The 12,361-nt window shown below is 41.3% G+C and overlaps 1 protein-coding gene and 1 long non-coding RNA gene across 10 annotated transcripts in view; both read left to right on the plus strand.

Annotated features, from left to right (window-relative positions):
* The window catches only part of TXNDC11 (thioredoxin domain containing 11), a 67,866-nt gene that overhangs the window by 40,094 nt on the left and 15,411 nt on the right, over window positions 1-12,361 (plus strand). For all 9 annotated transcript variants that reach the window (XM_036411098.2, XM_045571679.1, XM_036411097.2 and 6 more), the window contains 2 exons: window positions 5,889-6,001; window positions 8,343-8,543. In XM_036411098.2, the coding sequence (XP_036266991.1) occupies window positions 5,889-6,001; window positions 8,343-8,543 (314 nt within the window). The remainder of the gene's footprint in view (window positions 1-5,888; window positions 6,002-8,342; window positions 8,544-12,361) is intronic.
* LOC118703849 lies at window positions 9,978-10,894 on the plus strand. The gene is made up of 2 exons (XR_004983157.1): window positions 9,978-10,465; window positions 10,501-10,894. It is a non-coding gene; the product is annotated as an uncharacterized LOC118703849 (long non-coding RNA).

Here is a 12,361-nt window from a genome sequence, read left to right on the forward strand (position 1 = left end):
GGGTAATCAGGCTGGCAGGGGAAAGCAGTTGGGAGCAAGATCAGGCCAGCAGGGGAGGGCAGTTAGGGACGATATCAGGCTGGCAGGGGAGGACCATTGGAGGTAAGATCAGGTTGGCAGAGGAGGGCAGTTAGGAGTGATCAGGCAGGCAGGCAGAGGCAGTTAGGGGTGATTAGGCAGGCAGGCAAGTGAGTGGTTAGGAGCCAATGATCTCAGATTGCATATGAGATGTCTGGCTGTTGGTTATCCCCAAGGGGTGCCTGATTGGAGAGGGATCAGGCTGGACTGAGGGAACCCCTCCGTGCATGAATTTTGTGCAGTGGGCCACTAGTTGTTTCATAAGATACTTGAGCCTACTGTAGGCATTTTCTTTTTTGTTAGCATTTCAGAGTGTGCTCCTGGTAGTCTGTTACTTGGTGAGTGTGAGTTGTGTAGCTTTGCCTCTGGCAGGACCCTTCATTGTTAATCTTAAACCACAGTTAAAAACATATTCTCTTTCCTAACAGAAGAAACGAATTTTATTCTTCCTGGAATGTTTGAAAATTTTAATAACTTGTCTCAATAAAGTAGTTTTTGCCTCAGAATGTTTGTGCTTTTCCCTAATACTAAATTGAAGTTTTAATACTAAAAAATTGAATTAAAAAAATTGGATTTAAGGCAAGTGGTTTTAAGCAGACTACAGTAGTCTGATAATCTATAATAATAAAAGAGATATGCAAATTGACCATAAATCTGCTACGCCCACAAGCTACACCCACCAGTCAATTAGGAGCGAGTATGCAAATGAGCCCAACCAAAATGGCTACTGCCACAGAGCAAGCAGGAGGCTTGGGTTTCTCTGGCGATGGAGGAAGCCAAGCTTCCCACTCGCCCTGGCCTGCCTTGGCCTCTGCTTGAGACTACAAAGTTTCAATATAGAAAGTAAATAAATCCCAACAAAAATGGCTGTGGCCACGGAGCAAGCAGGAGGCTTGGGTTTCCCTGGCAATGGAGGAAGTCAAACTTCCTGGCCTGCCCTGATCTCTGCTCAAGGCTACAAAGTTTCAATTATAAAAGATAAATCCCAGATACCAGGGCCTTTACTTGGGTCACCAGGGGATGTGGCCAGCCTGCAAACCACCATAGGCCCCTTGCACAGTCTCTCAGCCCAGCCTGCACCCTCTTCCAATCTGGAACCCCTTGAGGGCTGTCCGATTGGCCGTTTATGCCTGATACTAGTGGGATAGGGCCTAAATGGGCAGGCGGACATCCCTCTCACAATCTAGGACTGCTAGCTCCTAATCACTCACCTGCCTGCCAGCCTGATCACCCCCTTTCCACTCCTCTACCAGCCTGATCAATGCCTAACTGCTCCCTGCCAGCCTGATGGATGCCTAACAGCTCCCCTGCCAGCTTGATTCCCTAACTGCTCTCTCCTGCCAGCCTGGTCTCTCCCAACTGCCCTCTGCTGCTGGCCTAGTTGCCCCCAACTGCCCTCCTCTGCTGGCCTGATCATCCACAACTACCTTCCTCTGCTGGCCATCTTGTGGTGGCCATCTTTGACCACATGGAGGTGACCATCTTGTGTGAAGGCATGAGGGTCAATTTTCATATTACCTCCTTATTACAATACTAGGCACCTGTTGCAGGAATATTCCTGCAAGACTTCTGGTGGGCTTCCCTCCTGCCACCCCACTTCTCCCACCCCCCACCTCTCCTGCTGCAGTAGGCAGGGCGGGGTGGGTGGGACAGACAGGGCACGCCCCACCCCACCGCACCCGCAGCCACCACAGCCACCATCTCCTCATCCATGCACGCTGCCACCACCGCTGCGCGCCTCGCCCCGCATGCCCCGACCCACTTTCACCCTCTGCTACTGCTGCCTCCACAGCTGTGCTTGCTGCCGCTGCCTCTGGGGCTACATGCCACCACTGCACACCTCGCCCTGCCCCACATGCACTGCCAGTGCTTTCCCTCCAGCAGCCACAGCTGCCTTGCTTTCCCTCTCTCTTCCTTCTATGCTATCTTCAGTCTTCCCTCCTTCCTCTTTCTGCATATGCAAATTAACTGCCATCTTGGGGTTAATTTACATACTCGCTCTGATCGGCTAGTGGGCGTGGCTGGTGGGCGTGGCTCGTGTAGTGGAGTGATGGTTAATTTGCATATTACTCTTTTATTAGGTTAGATAGGATTTTTGGCTACTTGAATAGAGTTATGCCACTGCTGTACACTTTTTTGTGAAGAATGGGAGAGCATTTTTCTGAATCTATTTAAAAAAAATTGTTTTAACCCACACCCAAAGATATATTTATTAATTTGAGAGAGAGATAAACATCAATGGGGAGGAGAAACATTGATTGCCTCCCGTATGCCCCCTGAGTGAGGATCAAACCCGAACCCTTTATTGGTATATCAACTATGCTCTAACCCAGTTGTTGGCAAACTCATTAGTCAACAGAGCAAATATCAACAGTACAATGATTGAAATTTCTTTTGAGAGCCAAATTTTTTAAACTTCTTCTAATGCCACTTCTTCAAAATAGACTCGCCCAGGCCATGGTATTTTGTGGAAGAGCCACACTCAAGGTGCCAAAGAACAGCATGTGGCTCGCAAGCCGCAGTTTGCTGACCCTGGCTCTAAGCAACCAAGCCACCCGGCCAGACCTAAATTTATTTTTAATCAAATTTAGAGTCCTCAACTGAAATATTGAAGCTTCATTACTTTCGGACAAAATTTTTCCATTTTATAAATAACAAAAGACCCCTATTGTAAAAAGCCATGTCTTCTTAACAGAGAATGTTCTGGATATGGAGATGAGAAGTGTTATTTTCTTGCATCATTCTTACATTATGAACTTCCTCTGGTAATTCAGTTACTCCTTGTACACATGAAATGGCAAATTTAAACTGCTTTTCCAGCAAGATTTCCACAATATGCAGAGACGTAAATAGATGTGTGATTTTTATAATTTTCTCGAAGTGGAAAAAAATAAAGTTTTGAAACTGTAGTATGCTTGGGCATGATAAAATCTGTTCCGCTCTGTGTGGGCAAGCTCTCTATTCTTATTATTTAAAGACATTATTGAATGGACTCTTTCAGATTCTGGGTAGAGTTGTCACTTCTTATTCCTCTGATCCAATAAATCATGTTGGTGACTTTGGCAGACTATCAAGTAAATTTCTTTACTGGCTGCTTTTTTTCCTTTTCTCTTTTTAGCTATGGCTGTCCACCAAGATTCAATCCCCTCCTGGAGAGTGGTGTCCATTGGTTCTGCCAATTCATGTCCTATCTTAAGTCTTGCTTTTTCTTCTGACAGTTATGGGATCTGAACTTTTATGACATACTTTTTTTAAAATTTAGATTTTGAACTAATTTTATACTTGCAGAATAGTTGCCTTAATAGAGAGTTCCCTAATTCCCTACCTTCACCTAGCCTCCCTCAATGTTAGCATGTTATATAACCATTTGTGAAAACCAAGAAATTAACATTGATACTGTATTATTAACTAAACTGCAGACTTTATTTGAATTTTGCCAGTGTTTTCATTAATGTCTGTTTTCTGTTCCCAAATCCAGTCTGATCCAGTCTGGAGTCCCAGATCACATTTACTTATTTTTTTTTCCCCTACTCTTCTCCAGCCTGTGACAATTTCTCATTCTTTCCTTATCTTTGGTGACCTTGAGACTTTTGCAAAATAGTGGTGATTGTTTATTTTATTGGCCTTTAGGAGCATCTTGGATTAGTTCCCCTATCTTTTTATATATCTGAAGTTGTATGTGTTAAAAGCCATAAGTTTATACTGATTTCCTCTGGTTCCAGTATGACACCAAAGGGTTCATGTTAGGGATCCCTTCTAATATATAACTTCTTTCTCTCTGCCCTGAGAGTCCTAGCTCTGTCTTTAGTTTTACAGTATCCAGTTAAGATACTGTTTCTAGTTTCTCAGTTTTTTATTCCCAAGCCTTCACCCCTTCATTGTAGTGTGGTACATTTGTGATAAAGTTAGGTGTAATTTCTTGTGTTTGTATTCCACATTAGGTTTCCCCACGTATGGGTTGATTTAATGATTTGTTTAGTTTTTGAGCATGTGAAGGGTGTGAAATAAGAGTCTGATATAAAAAAGGTCTCCTCAGAGGAGGGTCAAGCCTCCTCATCCTTGTTCTCCAGTTTCCATTCTTCCTTCTTTGCCCCCTGTTATAAAAGCAACCAATCTCTGTAGTTTTTGGTTTATTCTTCCTGTATTTCTTTGGATTTGTGCCATTTTAAACTCATCAGATTTGCATTAAAGCTTGTCTAGCATGGCATTAGGGACATAGTCATTTCTACTTCATCCTTGACAGCCACTCCTCTGAAAGAAGACACCACTGCTGGGAGGTAGACACCACTGCTTGTGCGGAAACCTCTCTTTTGTTTAGTACTTAATACTTTATATTTTAGCTACTTAGGTATGATTTGGTAACTTTAAAATGTAACCAATATTATATCGCTAATAAAGCAAAAAGTGGATGGGAAAAAATATACCTTTTTCTACACCATCTTATCCATCTTTTAAATATTTAAGTCCATTTCTAATCACACAAGTCTTACATATACTCATTGGGGAAAAAGAAAGCTTCACACATAAAGATAAAGTCCTTTTTGCTCTTTATTTCATATTCTTTGAGATACTTTTATACATTTCTGAACGTGTGTGCCAGTAGGAAAAAAGTATTGTTTATAAATGTGAGGCTTTTTTCTGTTTGTTTTGGGTATTTTTATTTTATTTATTTTTTTACAGAAAAGGTAAAAAAAATAGCTTTTTTACTCACATATGCCTTTAAGTCTATTCATGTTTTATAGGTAGCCCTGCCCCATTGTTTTTAACATATGCAGAGTGTTTCTTGGTGCCTTTCCTCACCTGACTCTTAGTGCACATAAGTGGATACTAAGAAGTGGAATTGCGGGGCTGTAGTGTGTTCATGTTTCATTGTGATCAGTACAGCGTGTGTCATTGCTTTCCCTCGTGGTTGCCATTTTACTTTTTCTATCAGCATTCAATCAGAGTACTCCTTTCTTTATTAATCACCAACACTTGATATTTCCTATCTCAAGTTCTGGACAGTCTGAGAATAAAATTTGTATTTTGTTTTAATTTGCTTTCATTTGAAATGGTGAGGTTGAATGTATTTTCATGTAATTATTAGCCTTTAACATTTTCTTTTCTGTGATTTGCTCATTTTTAACTTTTTTCTTATTAATTTGTATGAGTTCTTTGTATGTGTTAGACTTATTCACTTATTGATCTCTTATAATATGCCCAAACACTATTGTAGGTTCTGGGCTAACAGCAATAAACAGGTTTCTACTTTCACAGAACTTACAAAGAAGTTAGATTTTAAAACATCTAAGTAAGTCAGTAAAATTATATAGATATTAGTAAGTGCTATTAAAAATAAGGTAATAGAGAGAGAGCGCCAGAGTAGGGAAGGAGCCCCAGTTTTCCCTTACAGACTTAATCCTCTGATTATTTGACCTGAGGTGGGATGGTCAGAGAAGCCTTCTCAAAGAAGGTACAGTTGGAACTGAAACTTAAATGATAAGAAGGGGCTAGCCATGGAGTGTCCACACAGAGAACAGCATATACCTGGGCTCTGAGGTGGGACTGGTGAGTGAGGGGGTAGCATAAAGTGAAGTCAGATCAGCACAGATGGTCAGAAACAGTGAAGGTGATTATCAGAGTGTTACTCAGGAGTAGGTGAGAGGTCCGTGTCAGGAGGAGGTTTCTTAGTTCCTCTTCATTCCCGTCAGGCTAGGTGACCAAAAGGACTTTGCTCCGGGGAATTTGTGCTTCTAGACTTGATCATTGGGTTTTGTGGTGGTTTTAAGGCATAGGCCTTTTCTTTAATAAAGGAAAATTTTCTGTTTCAGATTACCTAAGAACAGTACGATTTGGGGTTATCACAAATAAACATCTTGCGAAACTGGTATCCTTAGTACACTCTGGAAGTGTGTATTTACATAGACATTTCAACACATCACTTGTAAGTATTTTGAAATCACGTTTATATTAGTGCAGTGGTTCTTAACCTTATTTAGATCACAGACTTCTTTGAGAATTGGATAAAATCTGTGGATACTCTCCCTAGGAAAGTGCACATGATTTTATATGCAAATTGAGAGTTCTTCTAATTCCACTCTAGGACCCATGCCCCTGGTTAAGAACCCATGGTTTAAAGGGCTCTTGAATTTAAAATCTAGAAATTCTTGTTTATATTCTTAGGTTTTGGGACAGCCTTGTTAGTTTTCCTTCTTGGATAAAATTATAAAACTATTCTGTTGGGGAATTGTTACTCTGGGCCCATGTTCTCAGAGGTTAAGCTTCCATTGGGCTATGTTCTTTGTTTCATTGGTTCCATTTATCTAGAGTAGCAATATGGCATGCTTTTCTCCTTAGCTGATATAATGGATTTTGAAGTTCTTGTCAAGTCACAGTGAGAAGTTGATGACTTCTCACCTCCATTGTCATCTTTGTTTGCTGATTTCATTTGCTTTTGGTGGTCCAACTTCAACTCAGCTACTTCTGAACTGTATCCTGCTAATCCTGTGCGTCTGCTCTATTTATTGCTGCTTCCTTGGTCCCAATATTGAGAGTTTATTTCTCTTAAGTATTTTCTATTTTTAACTTCAATGATAGTGTCAGTGACTTAAAGGTCGAGTGATGACCAATAGTATCTCTACACACCTTGCCTCAGCATACAAGTCTTGTGCCTTGTAAGTACAATTAGGCAGCAATCTCTAGGGGACACTCCTTGGTTGCCAATCACCCCAGCTTCTGCATATTTCTAGTAGCCCACATGTTATGCTTTTCTTCTTTCAGTTCATATCCTAAAAAAATCAAATGTATTTTTGTGTTTTCTAAATAGAAATGTTTATTACGATGTTTGTTATTTTAAACTCTCATCGTCCCACTTTGAGAATCACTGCTGTGCTTATCTCTCCTCCACACACCCACTCTCATTGCGCCCCTATCTAAGCTTCTTTTAACTCCAACTGCTTTTGCTGTGTGTCATTTTTCTTCATCTGTTTTTCATAACATGCTATATAACCAGCATATATCATATTTATAATAAAGAGTACTGAGGAAGAAATTAAAATAGATGGAGAAAAGAAGATAGAACTATGAGAATGACACTGAAAAATATATTGGGTTTCCTGTATCAATTCCATAAATTAAAGTTGGTTGTTTGATTTACCAGCAGAATTTCTTTTATCAAATGAAATACCATGATACTAGTATTTAAAAAAATAAATACAGAGGACATCTTTTTTTATAATTAATTGATTTGTTACAGAGAGGAAGAGTGAGGGATAGAGAGTTAGAAACATCGATGAGAGAGAAATATTGATCAGCTGCCTCCTGCACATCCCTTATTGGGGATGTGCTTGCAACCAAGGAATATGCCCTTGATCAGAATCAAATCTAGGACCCTTCAGTCCACAGGCTGATGCTCTATCCATTGAGCCAAACCTGTTAGGGCACAATGGACATCTTTGTTATGAATCTAAATTTGTTGTTTTGGGGGTGGCAGGGTATAAAATATCTCATTGTATGTAATCCTCCAAAGTACTTTGGTGTAAGTTTTGTTTCAAACTTACTGATATATAAATTGGAATTTAAAAAATAATTACATATTGACACACTTTGGTTGTTGTAGAAAAACAAAGCAAAAAAAAAATCTAAGTTTCTCTTTCTTTCATTTTGTACACATAAAGTGTGATTCGTGGCCTTACACAAGTTCTAGGTCATTTATGGATTCATTCAAATATTTGTTGAATTTCAGTTCTGTGTCAGGCTCTTCTTAGCCACTTGAGCTATAAATGAGCAAAATAAATATAGATTGTGCCCTAATAGAAGATTCATTCCTGCCCTTATGAGGCAGCCTTTGAGGGGCAAGGTGAAAATCTAAATGATCCATGACTCCATAATTTCTGTTTCCTTAGATATTCACTGATCCTTTTATAAAATAACTCAATAACACTAATAGCTCCCCTTTATGCAATGGTAGAGATCCTTGTTGCCAGCAGCAGGCAAGGAGAATTATTTATTGATCGATGCATCTGTCTAATGGGAAAAAGATAAATCACATGATATGAAAGTCACCTCTTGCAACTGCTCTTGCTTTTTCCAACCACTTGTGAGAAAATGCTCTGTCTGGAGAAGTAGAACCAGGTTTTAGCTGCACAGGCAGGGGCCGGTCTTGTTGCAGCTCTAGGCCTCATTTTCCTCACCTGTGAAGTGGTAGGGTTGATTGGGCCTCTTGAGGACAGTGCTGCTGTGCTTTGATCCTGCCCTGCCATTTATTCCATGTTTGTCTTTCACAGGTCTTTCCCAGGGAGGTCCTTAACTACACAGCTGAGAACATCTGCAAGTGGGCCTTAGAAAACCAACAGACACTCCTTCGATGGCTGCGGCCACATGGTGGAAAGAGTCTCCTGCTGAATAATGAACTGAAGAAAGGACCAGCCCTTTTTTTATTTATTCCTTTTAATCCCTTAGCTGAAAGTCATCCTTTAATAGATGAGGTAAGAGTTCTGATGTTAAAAGGTATCTGATAAGGAGAAAAACCTCCATCACTTGGACTTCTCTCATTCTATGTTCAGAATAATTTCCACGTGTAGCTGAGTGGTTGCTAGGAGTGGCAGTTGTGTTCCTAAGGTTACTCCTTTCTCCTGTAAAGAGGCAGGAGAGCCATGCCTAGGATAGGATCCACCAAAGCCTCTCTGGCCACGTTTACTGACAGCTGCTCAGATCTGGATGAATTGGAGGGAACAGGGAAACCAAACTATGCCTCTCGAGAGAAGGACCATATGCTCCTCTTTCTTTGATGACTAATGTCAGGGAGTGGGATGGACAGCCACACAGGCAGGATTTAATATGGCCTAGGACCATGGTGGGCAAACTGCAGCTCACGAGCCACATGTGGCTCTTTGGCCCCTTGAATGTGGCTCTTCCACAAAATACGACGGCCTGGGTGAGTCTATTTTGAAGAAGTGGTGTTAGAAGAAGGTTAAGTTTAAAAAATTTGGTTCTCAAAAGAAATTTCAATCGTTGTACTGTTGATATTTGGCTCTGTTGACTAATGAGTTTGCCGACCACTGGCCTAGGAGATGGTATTTTCATGGGGGCCAGCCAGACTGCTGGCCTTTGCCATCTCAGCTCAAGAGCCAGGAGCAAATAGTGCTGACATTGGGATCTCTTACGTTTCTAAACCTTTCCTCTTAAACGCAGATAGCCAGAGTCTGACCCTCTCTCCTGCCTTTCTGCTTCATCTGGTGTACTCACTCTGTCTGGGGTGAGTTTATTTCATTCGTGGATCATTTGGAGCCACTTAGAGAGCAATAACAATCAGCAAAGAGCACCTTGGATTGCTAAATTGAATTTACTGGGGGTTTTTGTTTGTTTTTTCTTCCCTGAAGGATCCCTTAATTTGGCCAAAATCAATTTCAGACAGCCATTTTACCACTGGCCAGGTTAACCAGACACTGCCTGTCCCCGCCTGTCTGTGTGAGCCTAATGGTCTGCCTAGAGGGAATGGAAGGCAGGGTTCTTGCTCAGCCAGACCCTTCACTTGGTTCAAGTTATTATCCCTGCAAGGGGACATTCTAAATGTTCGCCTGCTATCCTGGTTTAGAGGAAGAAATAAGAAATGAAGTAGCTTTGTTTCTGCTTTGATTAAGGAGGATTTGAAGTAATAAGACTTAATTTCTTTAGAAAATCTTCACTATACATTTTTAAAAAAATATATATTTTATTGATTTTGTACAGAGAGGAAGGGAGAGAGATAGAAAGCTAGAAACATCGATGAGAGAGAGTCATCGATCAGCTGCCTCTTGCACATCCCTTACTGGGGATACACCAGCAACTAAGGTACATGCTCTTGACCGGAATCGAACCCGGGTCCCTTCAGTCCCCAAGCCGACGCTCTATCCATTGAGCCAAACCGGTTTCGGCTTCACTATACATTTTATGAACTGAGACAATCTTCCAAATTACTAGGCCTTTACTGCATCTAATATTAAGAGCTTTAAAACTCTTTGTAGAAAAGGAGGGGTTTTCAAGCAAGTGTGGGTTTTTACCTTAACTTTTAAACTTTCCTTCTGGAGAATTTTATTTTGTTTAGTTTGGGCATACCAGGGTCCTAGGTGGGTGGTATTTTGTGACTGGAGCTTACTTCTGTGTTTAGGAGGTTGTGGTTGGATTTAGACACCTGGTGCAAGGACTCTTGCCTTCCAGCCCTTTGCTCCTGGCTGATTGTCTCTCCCCATTTCCCCTGACTCCTTTGTCTGTGGCTAGGCCTTCTGCTTATTACACTTTTGCCTTTGACTCCTTTCCATAGAGATCATAGCATCCCTGCAAGGTGAATGGATTCCCTTAACCTGTGTGGTTAAAGTTGCTGAAAACCAGGTGGCATCTTAGCAGTATTGGGAATTACTTAGCAAGTACAGTGTTCTGTGCAGTGTAGTTCCCTTTTTATTTCAGATCAGTTTAGGAGATGTTTACTGAGCACCATGTCAGGGAGCCACAGGGGAGAAAGTTGGGAAAGACACAGGCTTGGTTTCTTGGCCTCAAGAGCTTGTCCAATAGGGGAGCAAGAGCCTGCTTATAATTCAAGGTAGAGGAAGGTCTGGGTCAGGAGGAATTGAAGGAGAAAGGGCTGTATCCCAGGAAGCTGGGGACTGGGCAACAGAGGGGTTGGGAGAGGCAAGTATTTGAGACAGACCTTCATTGGTGGCCAGGGTCTTAATGGATTGAGAGAAATTTATGGGAAGGAACAGCTTGAGCAAAGGCCCAGGGATGGGGAAGTTTTGGTTTAGGTTTTAGGAAATAGTACTAGTTGCCTGGCCTTTATAAATGGCTGACTGGAGAAGACCCCCCCCCCCAAAAAAAAAAAAAAAAAAAAAACTTTGGAAGAGAGGCCCTTAGGTGCTTCTTGGAGGATTTTAGCATTCATTGTAGCTATCAAAGTCTCACTCACTGTGTAAAAATGTCAGCAGAGCTGTGTGTTACTATTATCAAAGTTTTCTTGGTAGCAGTGTTCCATAAAAGAGAAGAATAGTAAGATCCTGAACTTGGATGGTGGTGGTGGGATGGCAAGGGGGTAATGCCAAGGAAATAGTGACACTGACCAGAAGTCATTTGCAGGAAGAGTGGGAGGAATGCACACACTTCTCAGGGTGAGTTCTAAACTCATCAGCTCCTCAAACACAAAATAATTTAAGCCTTAATTCTTATTTTTCCATTACCACCTTTAGGCCTAATTTTGGGCAGATAGCTGAGGAAGCTTACATTGTGAAAAGAATGAGGTAATCGTGGAATGAGGTAGTAAAGTTGGGGGCTTGCCAAGCAAGGAAGTTTGGAGCAGCTGTAGCGGGCATTGTGATGGGGGTCAGTGAGACAGCCATGTCATGGCCACACTGTGAGGCCCAGTCCAGGACCAGGCAGCTGCTCCCACACACGTACCCATTCTCCTCACAGGAGAGCACAGCCTGTACTGCATACAGCATCAGGCCATGACCTTTGGGGTCATTAGAGTCTAGAGAAGGTCATAAGACATTTCAATGTGCTTATCAAAAGAGATGCTTCCGCAGCCGGTGAGTCTCTGTGACTTGTTTTCAGATCTCACAGCCCTACTTTGAAGCATTCACAGTCTGTGAGTTTGGTAAGCAAAGGTGGTTATCTTGTTCAGAATTTCTCTGATTAAAGAAATGGAATGAAGCAGTTACAGTGCAAACAAACTTATTTGCCAAATTTCCGTATTAGTTCACGTGAAATTAAATATGGCATCAAATGATTTACATATTTGATGTAACTTTAGCTGTAGTTTTCATAACTGCCTATAATATAAAAGGAATATAGGCCTGGCTGGTGATTCTCAGTGGTTAGAGTGCCATTTCCCCCTCCCCCATACTGAAGGGTCTTGAATTCGATCCCTAGTCAAGAGCATGTGCCTAAGTTGCAGATTTGATCCTTGGCCTGGGAATGGGCATGAATGGAAGGCAATCAATTGACGACTCTCTTCCTCTTTCCTTCCCTCCCTCTCTTTCTCCTTCCTACTCTCTCTAAAAATCAATGGGGGAAAAATCCTTAAAAAAGGAATATAAAAGTAAAAACTAGCTCACTTTATACGAGAAAAGTAAAAATTCCTCATTCTTCAAGAGCATTACTCTATACAAAATATTTTCTTTAATTAAAAATATCCTTGATATGGCTGCTATGTGAGAGAGAAGAATGAAAGATGAGGGGGAAAAAGACTTTTTAAGGAATTTTGCTGTAACTAATATACTCCTACTTGGACCTTTTGTAAAAGACTGTAGTAAATACTTGAGTTGGGAGTGGGGGA

The sequence above is a fragment of the Pipistrellus kuhlii genome, unplaced genomic scaffold (assembly GCF_014108245.1).
Source record: "Pipistrellus kuhlii isolate mPipKuh1 unplaced genomic scaffold, mPipKuh1.p scaffold_m20_p_4, whole genome shotgun sequence".
NCBI lineage: Eukaryota > Metazoa > Chordata > Mammalia > Chiroptera > Vespertilionidae > Pipistrellus > Pipistrellus kuhlii.